At 29.9% G+C, this 21,125-nt stretch overlaps 1 protein-coding gene across 2 annotated transcripts in view; it reads right to left on the bottom strand.

Moving 5' to 3' along the window:
• Positions 1 to 17,408, bottom strand: part of LOC106688764 (uncharacterized) — a 43,212-nt gene extending 25,804 nt beyond the window's left edge. Inside the window, exons 1-13 of one of the 2 annotated variants that reach the window (XM_014433383.2) lie at positions 16,824 to 17,408; positions 16,550 to 16,740; positions 15,218 to 15,268; positions 11,495 to 11,620; positions 10,450 to 11,416; positions 8,104 to 8,160; positions 5,567 to 5,614; positions 5,323 to 5,382; positions 4,346 to 4,411; positions 4,000 to 4,065; positions 3,715 to 3,780; positions 1,524 to 1,589; positions 1,181 to 1,246 (exon numbers count right to left, since the gene is read on the bottom strand). In XM_014433383.2, coding sequence (XP_014288869.2) covers positions 1,181 to 1,246; positions 1,524 to 1,589; positions 3,715 to 3,780; positions 4,000 to 4,065; positions 4,346 to 4,411; positions 5,323 to 5,382; positions 5,567 to 5,614; positions 8,104 to 8,160; positions 10,450 to 11,416; positions 11,495 to 11,620; positions 15,218 to 15,268; positions 16,550 to 16,740; positions 16,824 to 16,891 — 1,898 coding nt within the window. In that variant the 5' untranslated portion in view covers positions 16,892 to 17,408. The remainder of the gene's footprint in view (positions 1 to 1,180; positions 1,247 to 1,523; positions 1,590 to 3,714; positions 3,781 to 3,999; positions 4,066 to 4,345; positions 4,412 to 5,322; positions 5,383 to 5,566; positions 5,615 to 8,103; positions 8,161 to 10,449; positions 11,417 to 11,494; positions 11,621 to 15,217; positions 15,269 to 16,549; positions 16,741 to 16,823) is intronic. The other variant, XM_014433385.2, reaches the window with a different exon arrangement.
• Between the last annotated feature and the right edge of the window lie 3,717 nt (positions 17,409 to 21,125).

Raw genomic sequence — 21,125 nt, 5'->3', positions numbered from 1 at the left:
GAGTCTATTATATTATAAAATTTAAATAAAATTCTCCTATCTGTTAAATATTAAAGCTTTTCATTTGAACCCAGCTATCTTTAAGATATTGAGAAGTAAGTCAAAAAATATCAAATTTCAATTTATTTTACTTTAATAATTTTTAATTATTACAATATACATATATTAAATCAATATTTTATGTAATTTAAATTTCTAATAATGCTGTGATTAATTGTTAATTGAATATTATTTGAGAAGATGGTTTTGGTAGAGGACATCTGAATTTACTTAAAATATCTTTATTAAAAAATTAGACCTTTAAGCTGTGAACCAGTCAAAATAGAAATATGTGTTCGTATATTTCACTTTATAGCCAGAACCAATACAACTCAGACTACAGGTCTTAGTATGTGGAAGTGGCCTCAAGTTTCCAACAGTACACTATGAAGGTTCTACTTCACACTGTATGGTACTAAACCACACTACACTAACTTTATTTTTTTAACTTTATAGAATATTTATTAAAGGAAAAGGATAAAGAATTTATAATCAAACCATTTTATGATTATAATGATATAATGATCAAATATATTTTATGATTAGGATTATTAAAAAAAAAAAAAATGAAACAAGTAAAATAATATAATCCAAATTTAATGCAGGTATAACTGATGGGCACACTTAGTATAAAATAATGGATTATGATAACTTTATAATACACCATAACTGTATGAAATAATAAAAATAATCTAAATAGAAAAATACATTTGTTCAAAATAAACTAGATAATTTCTGATTCTGGGGATAAAAACTTTATCATTTCATTTTATTTCCTCCATGAATAAAAAGCTTCCCTCCAACCTCTAAGAGTGAGGAAGCAAAAATAACTGTTCCAACAAATGAAAATCTATAGATTTATGAGGAAATAACTATACCTGAACCGCAAGTAATTGCGAAGAGTCAAGGGGTCAGTACTTTGTAAGGAAGTAGTGTTTCTAGATAAACGGTTGTGCAAGATGGTGATTTAATTAGGATCATGCTCAATCACCAGATTTTTCTTCCAATTAAAGAACCTATCCTGACCATAAGGTTGGTCCACAGTTGATGTAATAGATAAAATAATAACTGCCACAGCCAATATCGAACACAGGAGGACAGTTTGGAAATAATTATAAAACAAATAAACTGAAAAACTTACCCTACACAGGCATCCACCACTTGGTAACTATCAGTTTGAATGAAACTAGTTTTTTCACCATTTCGGCTGCAAATCAAAATTTGAAATTTGTGAATGATAATAAAGATTGAAAAGAAGAGTATTATAAAAAAATTACATCAAGTTTAAAAAATAAAATAAAATTAATAATAATAATAAAAACTGATGATTGAGTTCAGTAATTACTTTTGTAATGTAAATGTATGTTAACTATATAGCAAAGTATTATTGAAACAACAAAGAATTAAATTATTTCTCTGTAACTGAAATTTATTAATAGATTAATGTAAAAATAATTGTAGAATTAATAAATTAAAAACCTTACCCCACACATGCATCCACCATTTGGTAACTATCAGTTTGAACGAAACCAGTTTTTTCACCATCTCGGCTGTAAACCAGTAGTTAAAATTTATTAATAATGATAAAATCACAAAAAAGTACTTTAAAACGTTTATATTGTTTTTAAGAAAAATAAAACAAAATTGATGAGTGGATTTAGCAGTTACAATTGAAATCCTTTGAAGTCTAAATGTATTTATTTGAATAACAAAGGAAGGCTACGCATGTGAGATCAAAGATTTCTATGAAACTGTTTTTGGTGATACTAGGTCAAAAAATATTAGATAGGTGTCCAAGGGTTCTTGCCAATGTCCCTAAGAACCAAGAATTTTTTTTTAAAAATAATTTCAGAAATTTTTCCTATTTTCATTTGCTGCCTTTGCTTGGGAAAAAAAAAATTTACCTGTCCACTTCGCAATATCAGTCGGTCTGAATTGTTAAATAATGTAACCAGATTTCTGCTAAATATATTTTGTTTTAATCTATCAGGTAAAATATTTTTTGTTTTTTAGAAAATTTGTATTTGAAGGTTTTTGAGGATGCTAAAAATGAATATGAATAGCTTTTTATGAAAAACATTTTTTTTTGGCCTACTATATAAGCAAGAGATTTTTGGTTTTTGTTATTACTCATTTCATACAATTAACAATATTTTTTGTTATTCTACATCCGAAAACAAATTTAAAGGTATATTATTACCCATAATACCAAAATAAGAGCACAGTATTAAACAAATTTAACCTACCTACCTAGCCATATAGGAAAAGTTTTATGGAGAAATAAAATTGATATTCATTTTTCGCACTTCATAAAACTCTTGAGTACAAATTTTAATAGTAATAGTAAAATAAAATTGTTCACCTTACTGGGGCCTTCAATATTTTTTTCATATGAAAAACATTGCGATATATATATATATATATATATATATATATATCACAAAAATTGAAATAAAATAACCTCAAGATGATGCAACTGATCTGCATGAAACTTAAGAGAGGCTTAGAACCATCAAAACTGCACGAAATGGTACAAACTGCACCTCTGTAAACAAACTAGAACCGGAGATATAAAATAAAAAGTCAGAGAAATTTTTCTTTATTTGAAACTGCTTTTTCTCACATATAAAGGCATAAAATCTAAAAGAAATTAATATGGGTCAGAAAAACGGGAATTCAGCATTCTAACAGTTGTAGTTATATTGAAATTGGACGACACTGAGAGAGGTTATTATTTTATTTTGTGAGCACAGGACATTGGCAGAAAATGAAAGTATACTCATATTGATCAAATCAATTGATTATTTGTTCAATTTTTATTTAAAATAATGTACATAGGTAATAAAATATAATATATAAAAAAAAAAAAATTGAAATTTCCACTAGTCACAACAAAACTTGACAACAGAATAAAGGGCTAGAGGTGGGCTGGGATCCAAGTTTAAAACAATAAGACAGAACAAACGTATTCTAGTGAGACTTATTCATAGTTACCCAAAACATACTCCAGATGTGTCTGATACGAGAAATTTAGTTGAAGTATTAAATGTCATGTAACAAAAATAAAAATTTATACCAAAAAGAGTAAAACATGCAATTTTGTGCAGAAAAAAACTCAAAATGTGCAAATTTTTGGAGTAACCCCAAAACATGCACATTTGTAGAATAACCCCAAAACATGTAATTTAGTGCAATATAAGATTAGCATTATTTGAATGTTTTTTCCATGATTCGAATTTCTGTGAAGGTTTGGCAGAATTTGAAGCTAGGAAACAAAAGATACAATTGCACAAAAACCCGGTAATTATAACCAATTTAATGTTCACCATCAAATATCATAAAATAAGTAATTAGCAATCATATAAAAAAAATAATAAATTGGTGATTAAAATAAAAAAATATCATTGTAAGCTACTGTGAGCGACGATATATTATTGAAAAACATTGTTATATCAATATATTGCTTCAATTTCACAACTCCAAACACAATCCGCACAAATGCGGCTAGAGAAGTAGGAACAAGGAATTCATTGCCCTTATATAAGTGGCTGGAGTGGTTAAATAGTTAGCAAAAAATAATTTAATTTCAGGTGAACTTAATTAAATTATAAACTTATAAATAGAATCATAAGAAAATACCAATATAATCAACAAATTGAAAAAAAAAAAACTTACCCCACACATGCGTCCAATACTTGGTACCTATCAGTTTGTACAAAACAAGTTTTTTCACCATCTCGGCTGTAAACAAGTAGTTTGAATTTATTAATAAAAATAAAAAACAAAAGATTGAATTTAGCAGTTACAAGTGAAATCTAAATGTATTCATATGGCAAAATATTATTTAACAAAGAAAGGATCAAATGATTTCTTTTCAGGTGAACTTTATTAAGCAATAAATTAATTAATAGATTCATGTAGAAATAACTGCTTAGTGAATAATTAAAAAAAAAAACTTACCCCACGCATGCATCCATCAATTGGCAACTATCAGTTTGAACGAAACCAATTTTTTTTCCATCTTGGCTGTAAGCAGTTTAAATTTTTTAATAATAATAAAAATACAGAAAATCTACTTCAAAAAAATGATATTGTTCTTAAGAAAAAAAACTAATGATTGGATTAAGCAGTTACAAGTGAAACCTCATGAAATCTGCATATATTTATTTGGCCAATAATTATTTAACCTAGAAAGAATCAAATGATCTATTTTTAGGTGAACTTTACTAAGCAATAAATTTATTATTAGATTCATGCAGAAATAACTGTATAATGAATAATTTATATAAAAAATAAAAGAACTTACCCCACACCAATATCCATCGATTGGTAACTATCAGTTTCAATAAAACAAGTTTCTTCTGCATCTTGGCTGTAAACCAGTAGTTAAAATTATTTAACAATAAAAAATCAATCTATCAATGTGTATTGATTTAAAAATAATGATATAAACTTATATATTAAGATGAAGATTGGCAACTAATAGAGAAATACCATTCAGTATTTTGCAATGGGAATGTAAATGTATATATATATATGGCCAAGTACCATTAAACCAGCATAGAATTGAATACTTTTTCTTCCAATGCATTTATCTCATCATGAAATCCAATACACAATAATCATAGTTTTGGGAGTTAGGAACTAGTAATGACCAAGCAGTTTTTATTTATGAACCCAGGAAATGAAAAATTTCTAGGTAACTGGATAGATCTATTGAGTTTAAAAGGCAACAATATTTCCTAAAGACCGAGATTGTCAAGCTCACAATTTCGAGCCTTGGCTTAGCTGGATGATTAGGTGAGAAAACATGACCGTTAATGATCCCAACCAGAAAAATGCATTTCTCAGAACTTTGCACCTCAGTTCATGGGAATTAAAGCATTGGCTAACTATCAGACTGGAGCAATGGTAGCAGACCTATTCTTTTGAGTGGAAATAATTTCAATTATTGTCTTAAGAATCCGTTACCAACACACACTACCCAACTTCGGCTCAATTTCTTCAGAGCCAAGGTACAAAGCTCTGAAATGTGTGATGGTAATAGTCATCATTCCTCATCTGAATCTGTTATCTGCTAGGCCAATGTGTAAAATGCCGAGAATGACATTCTAGGTCAGGGGTGATCAACAAGTCAATCGACCGGTCGATCGCGAGGCCAATTTTGGTCAATTGTCAATCACTCGCAATGTCTGGAGTAGAATTTTGTGTACCATGGACTATAAAGCAATTGTAAAAGATAAATTTTTTACGAATCAAAAATTAAACAAAATCATAACTAACCCAACACAGGCATCAGCTGTACCACAATCATCAGTCTGCGTAATTCCAATGGATTCTGCTCTAAAAAACAAAATAAAATTATTCATATACTAGCATCATTGAGGTATAATCCGATGTGAATCACCAAACATAAACTAAGGTATCTTTATTAATTAAAAAAATATATAATTCTAACATTTAAAAATCAGAAATCTTAAATTAGTAGGATCATATAAGCTTATTTCAAAAGAAAAAATAAACTTACCTCATCTGTGGTTCCGTCTGAACAAAATTATTTACAGAAGTTTTAAAGCTGAAAAAGAAAAATGAGTATCAGTAATAATGAAAAGCTTAGCTCCTAGCTATTTAGAAATATTTTGAGATAATGTAGTTTATTATTTTTATTTTTTCAAACCAGTTTATTTAAGTAGTATTTAAGAATAAATAAAGATCGTAGTCCAGTTAAAATGATATGTCTTACTTAACCTCATTCCTACCTCCTTGTATTTCTCAGACTGAAAGTTTTTGAAATAACATCCAAAAATTACTACATAAGAATGAATCAACAAAATATACTCTACTGACTTGAATACGCTTCATGCAGAATACTAGAAATATACTTAAGAAGGAACGACAAGCACCAAGTTAGTTTAGATCACTGTTTCCAACAGGGCTCTGAGAGCCTTGGAGGGTCTGATACTATTTTTTTAAATTATCTTTCCTGATCTTTAATTGTTAGCTGAAAATTTTTAACAAATAAATGTGAAAGCACTTTTGAGCTAGCTAATTTCCAAAAATTTTCTGAGGGAAATGGCCCTTTTTGGGGTGGGTTGGTTCAATTTCGAGCTTAGTTATCCACAGACTTCTCTGGGTTAGGTAGATAACAGATTTGTTCCCATTTCAATCAGTTGATATAGTAATTAACGCTCTGCCTGAAATGTCAATCTTATTTCTTACATTAACTTTGACAAACCATACAAATTACCGCTATCACATTATGAGTTAATATTTAATTTACTGTTAAGGCCGTTAAGTCATCTTTATATTTTATTAATTTCATTGTAAATTAATTAAATTACATTTAAAACAAAGCCTATTTTTATTTTTTTTATTGTAAAGTTATAAGTGGAATTGAAGAATGGGAACTATTTTTACTGTTAAAGTAAAACAGGGAAACATCAGCATTAGCAGGTCGGGTGAACTTTGATTGTTTTCGCCTGTCTTTGTTATGTTTCTCCTATACTTACACGGGAGTCAGTAGCTTCGCATCAACAGTGCTAGGACGTCCATGCCTCTCATATTTTTGGCTATCCATTTTCTACAGAAATGAAATTACCTGTTTCGAACCTCAGACCACTTAAGTGAGGGCCAACGGCCTAAGCAGTCCCTTCAAGCTTTGAAAGAAAAGTGCTAATAAGGGTAATTACCTTCAAAAATTTGTTTTCATTTTGAGAAGATGCTTGTAATTAGACATTATTTTTTTTTTCAAATTAAAATCAATCCCAATTATTTCATTAAAAATAAATTACAAAGAATCAATTAACTTGTTCAAAAAGTACAAGTTTTCAAAATGTTACATGAACTGAGACGATCCACTTTACACTGCATTATATTGTGACTGCATAATTTTTACAGAAAAATTGTTTGACACTGGATAATTGCCAAAACAGAATAAAATTTCAAGAATTATGTTAGCCTTTAAAAGACAGTATGAAAATTCTCACAGTAGTAAAAATTAGGTGCTATGCGCGCATCACACAATCTAAAGACCAGTGAAAATTATGAACAATTTTTTTTTTTGTGGCTATAAAAATTCATATTTTAGTGTTTCGAGGTGTGTATAACGAATATTTTAATTTTTGTACCTTCTAAAAATACAACAGTTTAACTAAAGATAACAAAGCTGTAATGGAATCCGGAAAGATCGAACAATACTGTTTGAATCGGAAGTCTCTATTTTTCATATTTTTTCTTCTTTAGTTATTCATAAAATTCTTTAATATTTTGGAAGATTATTGATTGACCATGTGTAAAGATGAAAGGAATATGGTCCAGGTGCGGTCAAATAAACTCAAATAGTATAATTCTACTATTTGAGTTTATTTGACCGCACCCGGACCATATTCCTTTCATCTTTAATATTTTGTATTTACACATTGTTTAATATTTCTAATAATTAGCACTGTATATTTTTTAAAACAAACAAAATTAAAGGTACTTCAAAGGAAGATGTTATGAAAAATTCACATTTATGCCCTGTCTAAACTATTTTTATGAGGAAAAGACCAATCCGACATTAGACCTGTCAGATCCCAGGCATGTACTCGCCTTAAATATGTAATTTCAGTTTCGTACTGCTTTTTGTTTTTGAGCTAAGCCTACCACGAGTATTTCTTTTGAGAACTTGAATTAAAAATTTTACACAATCGCAATACTTTTTCAACTATATATTCCATATATAGGTAAGTTAAAGTAAACATACTTCAAAATCTTAATTTTGAACCAACAATACATGAACTTTCAAATTAGAAGAAACAACAATTTTTATTTAATTCATAGACGGTATAGCAATCTGCTATTAAAATATTTTTTGAAGAGAAAATTAATACTGATATTTTTTATCTACCTTATTCAATTTTAATAGCAAAATCTAAATGTGAGACTACAGATGTATGTATATGTGAAACAATGAATCAGTAGTTTCATCAAAAATTGTTAAAATGCTATAACCAAAATGTTCGAAAAACACAACTATTTCAAACAATTTAATTTAAAGATATAAGAGTTTAAGGAATTACTTACGGTTTGAGGATATAATGATACACATTGTCATTAGATTCAGCATCAAACTTATCTGTTCTGAAATAAAACCAATATTTAAAATAATTATTAATTGATCTATGAGGTTCATAGTTAAAAATTACATATAGCAATTATTGGCCAAGTTCTTTATATTTCATTTAATGAAGATTAAATAAAAATATATAATTAAAAGAGAAGAGGAAAACAATAATAAAATAATAATTAATTCCTCAAAAAAAAATTCTAATAATTAAAGAAATATAAGTTAAATAAATACATTAAAGTTTTAAAAAGAAATTCAGAAATCAAAATGATAATGGAAATAAGTGGTTGCCTGTTTCGAACACATGATGAGTACATTACAAAGATATTTGATTAACTGAATAATATCTGAAATTTTTGTGGAATAACAAAAAGATGAATAACTAAAAAAGAAAAAAAAAATGATTTCATAAAAAGGGTCTTCAGTTTGATGACTTTATATTAAAGTTATATAAATAAAGTTGTAATGAACAGGGTATATTTTAAACTTGTAAGAAAAACTTACATTACTATAGCATAAATATTTTTAGTTCCTTTCTCTGTTATAAGTATATATGTACTTGTTTTCTCAGTAACCTGATCTAGATAAAGTAACATATAGTTATCAGTGGAAAATCTTTTCTTAAGCCTAAAACAATATTCTCATTTACAATGACTGAAAACAATACCTTAATGGAAAGGTGTCTAAATTGCCTACTTTGTAACACTGATTGACATTTACTGTTACTACTCCTGGACTGGTAAATCCTGAAATAACTTCAAAACTTTTAAACTTTATGAGGAGAAGATGGTTGAGGGGTGCGGTCAATAAAAACTTATTTGTGTTCTTATTATTAACGTATTTCTTCACTAACCACACCCCCGATCATCCCCTTCTCATGTATAACCAACGGTCAGATGTGATGGTAACGAGCCTGTCTGCCAACCCAAAGGTTATGAGTTTGAGTCCCCAGCCTTATCTGAGATTTTTTCAAGCATATAATTATACAATACTTACTCACAGCCTCCCCCCAGAAATTTGTGAGGCCAGTTAGCCAATGGGTGGCACTCAGAAAAATAGGCATGGGAGTGACAAACTCACCCTATGAAAACGTCATGAAACGCATGATGTATTTCCTAAGTACATCGTGCGAGGCCTTGGACCTCCACGGTCTGTCGCGCCAATAATAATAATAATAACCAATGGTCAACTATTAAATCATTATTTAAAGGTTTATATATTACAACATATTAAATTATAAAACAACAACTGAGGTCTTTGAAAGAATACAACTGCATATACAAATTATTTATTTGTTTCTGACTATTCAAGAATTAGGTAAAAAATTCTGTTTTTCAGCCTAAAATTTTAGATGGGGAAAAATCTGTAATATAAGATAATTTTAAGTAAAACAAATAAAGAAAAAAAATTAAAAAGCCTAACAACATAAAAAAAAAGTCATATTTATATTAACAGAGGGAAGATAGTCTGGGTGGTAATCAAAAACTTAGAATTAGAAATAGCACAAAAAAACTATTTATTTTTGACAGCTACTTTTCGACTCAAGTTGCAGGTTGTCTTCAACAGGACTAAGCCACTACGGGTAGGCAATAAACTCAGTTTAAGTTTCTAACAAATAGTTTGTTCTGCTACTTTTGAGTAACTTTTTTTACCATCTTCCTTCAATTGCATACCATCAACTAATAATCTTACAGTTTATATTAACACTATTAACCAAGGGAAAACAAATGACTTTGATAAGCTTCAAGAATCATAAGACATTAACATTAGGATCTTATTCGTCAAGGTTGTTATATTGTTTAATCTCTGGCATCACAGCTATTAACCTTGGAGACATGATTTCAAATCCCAGGATTCTTATGAATTTTTTTAAAAGGAATTAAGGCTTGGAATAGTGTCCCCTATAGAAAAACTGAGAAGCCACAAGATTAAATATGTAGCTGATCAATCTAAGAAACCTAAATTAAGGTTACGAAAAATCGTTTAAAATAAACAGACCTCCTCGAGTACAAATGCCAACATTATATCTTTTAAGCCATGTACCATCAAGGGCTTATTATTATTATTTTATAATAAATAAGATTATCTATTGCCAAAATTAATTTTTTTAATAAACCTCCAACACTTATAAAACATCTAGAAACATATTAAGGAGTGTTAGTAGCTGAAATAAAAAATGACTAGTTTTATAGCAGTTAAAAAAATACTAAGCATGTAAATATACTAATTGATAATTCATGAAAATTAAAATAAAAGACAAAAACCTAGTTTAAAAACGAAAAAAAAAAAACACTACTACTTACAAATGAATAATAAATGTTTTTCCTTTGTAATGAATGGGTAACATCTTTTCATCACTTTTATTAAATGGCATCGTCAAGTTATAAAGCATGTAATTTAATACACTGCCATTGATATCATATTGTTCAAAGCCATCAAAATCTTTTTCATTACAATTTAATGTATCATTATCTCTATACTTCTTTTCCTTATCAGTTTTATTCCTGTGACGCTTAGATTCTTTATTATTCTTGATAGAGCTTCTATGCTTTTTTAAACTATTTGAGTAGACCTTCGGTTTTAAATCTTCTTGTTTTATGACTTGGTTTATACCATTAATATCGTTTACCAGGTCAGATTTAGTGATTTCATTATCATCTAGCTTGCAAGGAGAGCACATTTTAAGCCCATTTATATTCTCCTCCAAACTGTTGTTTTCAAAGGCTCTGTCAATACTATTTGCACACAGTTTGAATTGTGATGAAATATTGTCATCTAACATATTTAGAACCGGACTTGCTGCATTTTTGATGTTTTTCTTCTCATTGAATTCATGGAAACAGCTTGAATTATTTTCTGTATCAAAATTATTTTTAACATGAGTTTTATCCTCCAGAAATAAAATATTTTCCTGAACTGTCAGACAAGATTCAGGAACAGGTGATGAAACTCTATTTTGGGATGAACTGGAAACACCTAAAGATATACCTGCCGGTACAGAATGTCTATTTTTTCTGTTTTTACTTTTCCTGACAGGGGTTTGCCTCTCAGAATTGACAGATTCGGAATCAGAACCAATCGTTGAAAAAATACTGCTATTTCGACTTTTATTACTGAACTTAATTTTCTTGGCAATTTTTTTCTTGCTGACTGAACTACAATCTGACAATCTTTTTGATAAAGTCGATTCACTTTTATTAAAGCTTTCATCATCTTCTGAATCACTTAGATATAGCTTTCTTTTGAGAGTATAGCTTATTCTTGGAGAAACTATAACAAATTAACAAATATAGGTAGGAATCTAATATGAAAATCAAAAAACAAAATACATACATTAAAATAACTTACTAGACTCCCTCTTAATACTGCTAATACTGTTTCTGGGCTTTTCATTTCTGGAGCAATTATCATCAAATAATTGAGAAAATGATAGTTCACTGTTAACGGTTTCATCGACCATAAGATCATCAAGATCTAAATAAAAAAAATTAAGAAATATAAATAAAATAGTGAAAATGAGTCATCAAAATTAAATATAGTGAAATCTATGGCTTATTTAAGTCTGGAAGTGAACTTTATAAAACAACAAAAAATGAATCCAAACATAATATAAATTATTGATATTTAATAACACTTCTAACAAGTCTTACGTGACATAGAATTTCAAATCTTTTCAATTTTTTTTTTCTTCTAACAGTTTTCGCACTAAATTATCATGTGGTGAAAGGACTTCTTTTCAAACTAGTTAAATCATAGAAGATCTAATAGAATAATAAAAATCACAAAATGGATTTGGCTGGTTTTGGAATAGTATACCTCATACTTAAAAGGAATAATCCGTAAAGCCAGATAATATAAAACAAACAGATTCATAATACAAAAGTAATTATCAATATTATTGTTTCATAAAAAAAAAACATTGAACATTATTTTTACTTCCTTAAAGTAATCGTAAGCTTGATTGAAAACAATAATTAGAATTTTATTTTTAAAATCAGATCCTTTTAAAGAGAATATATTTATTTTTTATTACTCTATTGAATTTAATCTAACTTATCAAATCTTTAAATAATTAAAGAAATCAATAATGGTTCATTATTTTCATTTTAGTATTAACTTCACATAGTACATTCACTTGGTTTACTTTGTAAGGTTAGTATTAATTTGAATATATTAGTCAATAATTTAAAAATACATGATAAACAAAATAATTTTTTTATGTTTGATAAATTATAATAATAAAGAAGTAAAAAAAAAATAGGATAATTGTAGATGGAAATAAAAAGCACTACTTAAAGTTGAATGGATGGGCGGTATTGTAAATACAATAGTAGTTATTTTTCTCTAAAATTACTATGGGTAAATAATGGTATACTGTATAGGTTTGGTAATGATATATTGTATAGGTTTGGTAATGGTATATTGTACAGGTTTGGTAAAACTAATTTGTTTTGTAAGAATAAAGAAACCTTTATTACAGCACTTCAGGGTGATCACTTTTTTAATTTGCAATATTTATGCTTGTCCCTCCACTCCGTGCTCTACTCCATTCTCCAGTCCAAATATTCTCAGAGACATTATATCGCACTTTTCTTTGAAATGTAGGTAAGTGTATATTTAAAAAAATAAGTTAATTTACAACTACTTTAATTATTACTAAAAACAAACGTCTGCCAAACACATAAAGTCACTATCGTTTCATTTTTTTTTCCCCTATAGCCCTTTATTTTATTTTCTAAAAATTGCGTTTAATGTATATTATCTTTCCGCTGGAAATGAAAAGTCTATATTTCAAGATCAACTATCATCTTAGAAAAAATTTAAAGGACAAGCCATTTTTAGGAAATTACTTTTTCACATAGATATGCAAAAGTAGGACATAAAATTGGATTAAACTTATATTAGACCATGTTTATACTACTTCTCAACTTTCCTCCAAATTTCAGCTAAATCAAAAGAACCATTTCAGAAATATACAAGGCATGTCCAGAAAGTAAGAGTTTTTTTAAAAATTGTAGTTAGAAATAGATCATAAATTCTAACTTGATTGTTTCTCTTAAGGAATTAATCGAAAATAAATAATTTAATTATAGACAATTTTTGAAACCACAGTAGAGTAGAAAGAGAGCTTAATTCTAGCACACAATATTCCTCAAGAATAACAACATACATAATATAATGTCCGAAGAAACAGCAATACTACAGTGCATTTTGTATCAATAATACACAAAAAAATCTATAAATAATATGTAAATAGATAACAATTATTATACTAAACATTTTTTCCCATACTACTTTTGACCATAAATTATTTTTAATCTTCTTGTTGTACTTTTTTTTATTCATTATGTCAGTTATCTTGTTTTGTACTTAGTCCCGATGAAGGTCATACACTCTGACTGAAATGTTGGCACTAATAAGTTTTATTTATTTGGATTCTCCACTGACCATCTTTTCCTCAAGTAAATAAATGACATATTCAAATTGTTCGAATACAATTGGAAGACTCCAATCAAAAGTTTTATTTCTCTAATATCCAGTAAACAATTCACTAGTCTTTGTGTTTGGAATATTCCAATTGTATAGAAACAATTAATCTACTTCTCTTATTGACTGTTGACTCTTTTATATTAATAACATCTTCTAATAAACAAAAAATATAATTTTACACATAATAATAATAATCTTTATTTATTCCGGGATTGATCCCTTTAGAATAATTTACAGGCGTCAAAATTAGGCTTTAGAGCCTTAGAGTAAATTACAAAATAGAGATGAAATTACAAGATGTCATAAAATAAAATAATACAGTGAATTTAAAAATATACAATTAAACAACCATAATTAACAAAATATATAAAATAATGATAAAACAAATAAAATGAAACCACTTGTCACATCATAAAACATAAGAAGACTTCTGATAATAAATTTTTTAAAAAAATGATAAAAAATCAAATACAATTAAACTAAAAAGTAATAAATGAAAAGATATAATTTCTGCAGGTGTACATATTTACAATTATAAATGAAGATCTAAGACAGAAAATATATAAAGCTTTTTTGAAGCTTTCAATTATTATTCTTCTGGAATTGGGTGGACAGAAGGTAGTTGAAGATACGGGATTTGAAGATTGGAAGGGTGTAAGAACTACGAACGAATAAAGGAGGGAATAGAATTCGATAGGGAAGAGGAACAGATGAGGAAAGATCTACCAAAGGATGCGGTTCAATGGGCAGTTACATATAAGTCTGAGGGCCGTGAGTGGGTATTGTGGGAATGCACTGAGGACTTAAATTGAAGGATATCTGAGAAGTACGATGGACGGCAGGATTGGATAACTTGATAGAGAAAGGAAGCAAGGAAATATTTGCGACGGAAGGAGGGGTAAAGCCACTTTAACTCTTCATAAAATCGGGTGACAGAGGCGTCCCTGGGGACCCCAAAAATGAATTGTACAAAGCAATTATTTAACCGTTTGCTTCGAGCGTTTTGCTTCGAGATACCCAGAGACACCCCTGTAAACCACACAGCAATAGTCAAAGTGGGGGAATAATAAGGAAGTAACCAGGAGCCTGCGGGTTTCAAAAGGAAGTAGGTGACGAAGATAATTTAAACGCTTCAGGGTGGAATAGGTACGACGGGAAATATCGAAGACATGGTTTTTCCAGGAGAGAGTTTGGTCTATAGTGACACCAAGGTTTTTAACGTATGGATGGAATTGTATTGGATTGTTGTTTCGGAATAAGGTTGGAATAAGAGGAATAGTTTTCAGGAGGTGATTGGATCCTATTACGATTGCTTTAGTCTTCTCTGTATTCAACTTAAGCTTGTTTTCTTGTGCCTACTGACTAATTCTATTCAAGTCTTCTTGGATCTTCTTTGTAGCAACTAATAGGTGAGAAGGTGGGAAGGAAAGGTAAATTTGGAAATCATCTGCGTACAAATGGTATTGAGAATGTTGGATACATAGTGCATAGTATTTTATATTATTCTGAATCAATCATCTCATTAAATGAAAAATATATAAATAAAAATAATAATTTTTTAAGCAATATTTTCAAACATACCAGGTAAAGAGGTTGAACAAGAACTTTCTAGCAAACCCTTTTTCTCTTTATCTGTAATAAAAAGTAACAATTAATAAACACTCACTTAATATAAAAAAATTAATGGTATTTCAATTTAAATATACGTAGTTAGGTTCTAAAGGGGCAGTCATTTTTAATTCATCAAGTCCTTAATTTTGCCTAATTAGGCCAGGAGCAGTTGAAAATTCTTTTGTATCTCACTTACCTAATCTACGACAATGCATTTCATGTCCTGTCTGCACAGAGCAACTGAGCCCTAAGCTACGTAACTACCCTCATATGCTCACCCTTCAGTACAGTTCTATGCCAATCATCTAGCAAAATCTTACAGTGTGTACCCACTTAACATGAAACTAAGTCAGTATCTCATCATTAAAGTATCTATATATCACATTTAAACTATAGTTCATGTTATGAACAATATTGTTGATTTCACCACTTAAAATCTAAACAATATGTCAACCACACAGAAACGATATGAAGCATATACCTGAGAAAATGTTATGGTTTAGGTACCTCACAGAAACTGCCAATTCCTTGGACGATTTCCTTCCAAGCAAATAACTTTAGGTTGAAGGTAATCCGCAGCAGTAATAATATTTATAAAATTATGGCTAAGATATTACTTTGTCAAACCAAACAAACATGCATGCTTGATGATGTTGATCAGATGATCTTGGATCTTGTAAATATCAATTAAATTTTAGGTATTAGTGTATTAAATAAGCTGCTGGGGCAGGAATTCAAAACCCTTTTATAAAAAATACAAAAAGTTGATATAGGTCCAACCTCCCTCGATAAGGATCCAAATGGGAGGTTTATTCATCTTGATCTCAAAATGAGAGCAAGTTGACGGCTGTGATACAATTAAAACAGTAACAGTAAGTAGGAATTTCAATTTTTGAAAAATAAAAGCTCTCTGAAGTGAGTAAATTTCTACTATCTGACATCTAGCAAATACAAATTTTAATTGTCTAAAAATGAATCAGAAAATTACAAAAATATTCCTTAATTCACAAATCACTAAATATAGATTCATCCATCATCAAGTATACACTCATTCATTGAATATAAATAATTCAGTAAGTGATTATAAACGTTTCAAGTTATCACGTATGAAAGAAATTGTAAAATAATCATTTTATCAATGGAAAAATAAAAGTTTTCTAAAGTAAGTGAATTTCTTGTATCTGAAATCTTAAAGGCCAAAGATTTCATTTAGAGATATTACAATATACATTGATTACCCTTAGAGTTACTCATATCTTTTCCATAACTCGAAATTGTTATGATAACATTTAGTTTTATTACCTTTTTCAGACGGGTTTGTTGACATTAATGCAGAAAGTTGATTAATAAAACTAATTGATTTGTTGTCTTCATAGCTGTCAAATTTGACAGCCTGGTGATGGAATTTACAGCTGTGTTTCTCATTACAGTATATACACAATATAACACTACATCCACACTGCAGAAAGGGACTGTTAATAATTTTTCCATCACTAAAACATTGATTTCGAATTAAGAGTGAAATTTAAATCTGATAGCATAATCCAAATCAAATTTAGCAACAAGGAGCAACTACCATATACTACAAAGGGTATATTTCTTGATTATATTTTCGAAAGGGCTGGGCTTAAATGTTTTGGCCATTAAGATTTACTCCATTTGAAAATATAAGGCCAATACAACTTTGGGTCTATCACAACGAACTGCTGAGCTCAGCAAGTATTTTACGAATCACAAGAGTGTAACAACAATAAATAAGTGTAGCAACAATAAATAAAACAATAATTTGAGATAATTAACTGATTATTTATTTATTATTAAGTAAAATCTTTGAAACTTAAAGTAATAAAACCACAATACACTTTATAGTAATTACCGCACTTTTTAAACTTGAATACTACAATAGGTAGAACTGATTTAGGTATCGATATAATCGAAATAAAGAGGGGTAATACTTTTTTAACAGATTCTGATAGAAAATAAATTTTGAGTTGAATTCATCCTGAAAATGTTATGATCCGATTAATCCTGAAGCTGTAAATTGCTAAAAAACAACAAACAATTTTTGATAATTTGTGTGTGAACGGTGCGGAAAATTGAAAAACCTCAAAGAGCTTCATTGTTTATAATACAATTTCCTGTAAGAATCCATCATTGAAATTGAGGCATAAAAAGCATGACAGCCCATTGGTCTTATCGGGTGGTCAAGAAATCTCAAAGTAAAGCACCGTACCTTCTTGCAAAGGAACAGTGGAAGGGGTGGGACACGCCCTTGGAGCTAATATTTGCGTTGGGGTCAATTGGAATGTCCGCCATTGTAATTTAAACTGAAACAGAAGGCAGCCACCGTTTGGCTGACACAAAAACGATAAATCGTCACAAAAGCGTGATGCCTTTCAGCGGCCCATCCCAGAATTCTCGCGCGCTACGACACAGTGGGCCAAATGGGCAATCTAGCGTGATTTAATTATTGGACAAAATTAAGGGGCCATGAGTTAACTTTATGACCTGTTTTAGCTTAATTACACTAGCGATTCAAAAAATTAAACCATATCCATTCTCTCGAAACGACTGAAAAATCTTCGAGCAGTGTTTATAGCATTACTAGAACCACTTCTTTGTTTTGGTATCTAGCTCCACGATTAAATCTAGCTGCAGCCTGAATCATTATTGAATTTTGGTTTTACTCATCTTTATCGGTTCTCTTTCATTTTTTCCAACCAAAGTTCTGATTCATTCATGAAGCGTGGATATACTAAAGCAACATTCTTCGTTTATCTTCTTACTGACCGGTATTCTTAAATCTCCTGAATTACTATTTTAAGATGAGACTTCACAAATGTAACATCTTTGTAAGGAAGCAGTATTACTCAAAGTGTTTCACATTTTCTCGTCAACCATGGATCAAGGGCGTACACAAGGCGAAAACTACAGAGGAGGCAAGCCATGGTCATTCATGTTATTACATTTCAGGGCGGAAAAGGAGATAGAAACCAAAATTTAAAGCAAATTATATGTAATCATAAGAGTGCTTTCTTAGTTATTAAAATTACTTGCTAGAAAAAAATTTAATTTTTTTCCATTTCTAGAGACGTGGGCAGCTTCATGTAGTTAGGATAATAAATACAATATAGGATACAATAACAATGATTGTAAAAGAAATTAATAAAGAATATTAAATAAAAAGGTGTAAAAATAAAATACAAAATAATTAGACAATGATAACAATTGTTGTTGTTTTTTACCTTTTTGCCACCCCTATATCTAACTCTGCCAAACTCATCCCCCAAATTATTAATGACCTGGAATATATATGTATATATATATACAGACAACCTATTTTACATCACTGAGGAAGAGAGAGAACTATCCCGCATCCGGATTAGCAATATAACCAGCCACCTGCAACATCTCACATCCCAACCCTCCTTTCTCCCCCCCTTATTTTTCAAAGACTTATCCCACACCAAATCCTTTTTCAAATTTAATGACCACCTTATTGTTGCAATAGCTGACAAAGGAAATATGACTGCCATCTTAGATATAACGGAAATAATGAAAAAATCTCTCAAATCCTCTCTTACCAATCCACCTATCTACCTTCAACCCGTTATCCCACCCGCTCACTTATGAATACATTTAATCAACATATTAAAAACCTTCTTCAAAACAAATTAAGTAACCGTCCAACCTACTACAAGCTAATTTCTTACAATTCTTTACCTCCTTGACTGTACGGACTTCCTAAAATCCAAAAACCTGGCAACCCCCTTCGCCCCATCATATTTAACATTAATAATCTATCTTCTAAACTTCGCCAATTCCTTCTTCCATCTCTTTAATTCCTTAGCCATGACAACCCTTATGACATCCATAACTCTTTATAACTATGAGAACAATTAATATCCCTTTGAATTACCGCTAACTTCATTCTTACTTCATTTAACGCTGAAAACCTCTTCACCAACATCCCCATCCATAAAGCACTCCAAATTGTGGGGAAAAACTGGACAACAATAGAACCACATACCACTCTTAACTTATCCTTATATTTTGAATCGCTTGAACTATGTTGCAAATCCGGGTACCTCACTTTTCAGGAAAACTTCATTCACCAAACATCAGGTCTCGCCACGGGAAACTCTCTTCCCCCCGATCTCTCTAACATTGTACTTAATGACATCCTTGATTCCGTCATCCCTTTATTCCATAAGTAAATTTTATTTATCAAAAAATATGTAGACGACCTTTTTCTTATTCTTAATCCTGATAAAATCTCTCATATCCTGTCTTCTTTTAACTCTTACCACCCACGCCTTCATTTCACTGTCGAAACCGAAACAAAGTCTTCCCTACCCTTTCTCGACCTCCTTATAATAAAGAATAATGACGGCTCCTTGTCCACAGACAGGTCTCAAAATAAACTATCTTACTTTTTTACAAATAATAAGGAGTCTATTCCTCTCCAATTAGAGATGCGACATCGATTAAAAAAACATCGATGTTCAATACTAAAACATCGATGTTGTTTAACATTTTATATTAACATGTTTTTCAACACCGATGTTTGTTTTTTTTAACCATTTCAGTAACATAAAGAATGTTCTAAAGACTACGCATGCTCCGGCCAGTCAGAAGTGCTTTTCCAATCAACCAATAGGACATGGACTCCAAAAAACATCAATGATTTAAAATATCGTTGCTTACAATACATTACCCAAAAACATCGATGTTTTTGAACAACTATTTTAGAAACATAAGGTCTGTTCCAACGATCAAGCATTTTACGGCCTGTCAGAAGTGGTTTTTGAAACTAAGAATCCTATATCGACTACAAAAAACATCGATGTTTTAGAATATCGTTTCTTACAATACATTACCCAAAATTCATCGATGTTTTTGAACAACTATTTCAGAAACATAAGGTCTGTTCCAACGATCAAGGATTTTACGGCCTATCAGAAGTGGTTTTTGAAACTAAAAATCCTATATCGACAACAAAAAACATCGATGTTTTAAAATATCGTTTCTTACAATACATTACCCAAAATACATCGATGTTTTAAAATATCGTTGGTTACAATACATTACCCAAAAAACATCGATGTTTTTTGTAGTGGATGTCGGATTCTTAGTTTCAAAAACTACTTCTGACTGGCCGTAGAATGCGTGATCGTTGGAACAGACCTTATGTTACTCAAATGGATGTTCAAAAACATCGATGTATTTTGGTTAATGTATTGTAAGCAACGATATTTTAAAACATCGATTTATTTTGGGTAATGGATTGTAAGTAACGATATTTTAAAACATCAATCTTTTTTGTAGTCGATATAAGATTCTTAGTTTCAAAAACCACTTCTGACAGGCTGTAGACTGCGTGATCGTTGGAACAGACCTTATGTTACTCAAATGGATGTTCAAAAACATCGATGTATTTTGGGTAATGTATTGTAAGCAACGATATTTTAAAAACATCGATGTTTTTTGTAGTCGATGTCCTATTCTTTGATACAAAAAGCACTTCTGACGCCGTAGAATGCGTGATCGTTGGAACAGATCTTAAGTTCCTGAAATTCTTGTTCAAAAACATCGATGTATTTTGGGTGATGTATTGTAAGCAACGATATTTTAATATTGAGCATTGAAATTTTAAACAACGATGTTTTTTGTAGTCGGTGTCGGATTCTTTGCCAAATATCACTTCTGACAGGCCGTAGAATGCGTGATCGTAGGAACAGATCTTTTGTTAGTCAAATGGATGTTCAAAAACATCGATGTATTTTGGGTAATGTATTGTAAGCAACGATATTTTAAACACATCGATGTTTTTTGTAGTCGATGTCCTATTCTTTGATACAAAAATCAATTCTGACAG

Source organism: Halyomorpha halys, unplaced genomic scaffold, assembly GCF_000696795.3.
Source record: "Halyomorpha halys isolate HHAL.00 unplaced genomic scaffold, Hhal_1.1 Scaffold1196.1, whole genome shotgun sequence".
Classification (NCBI taxonomy): Eukaryota; Metazoa; Arthropoda; class Insecta; order Hemiptera; family Pentatomidae; genus Halyomorpha; species Halyomorpha halys.
Note: the sequence above shows the minus strand (reverse complement) of the source record. Positions and strands in the feature narration are given on the sequence as shown.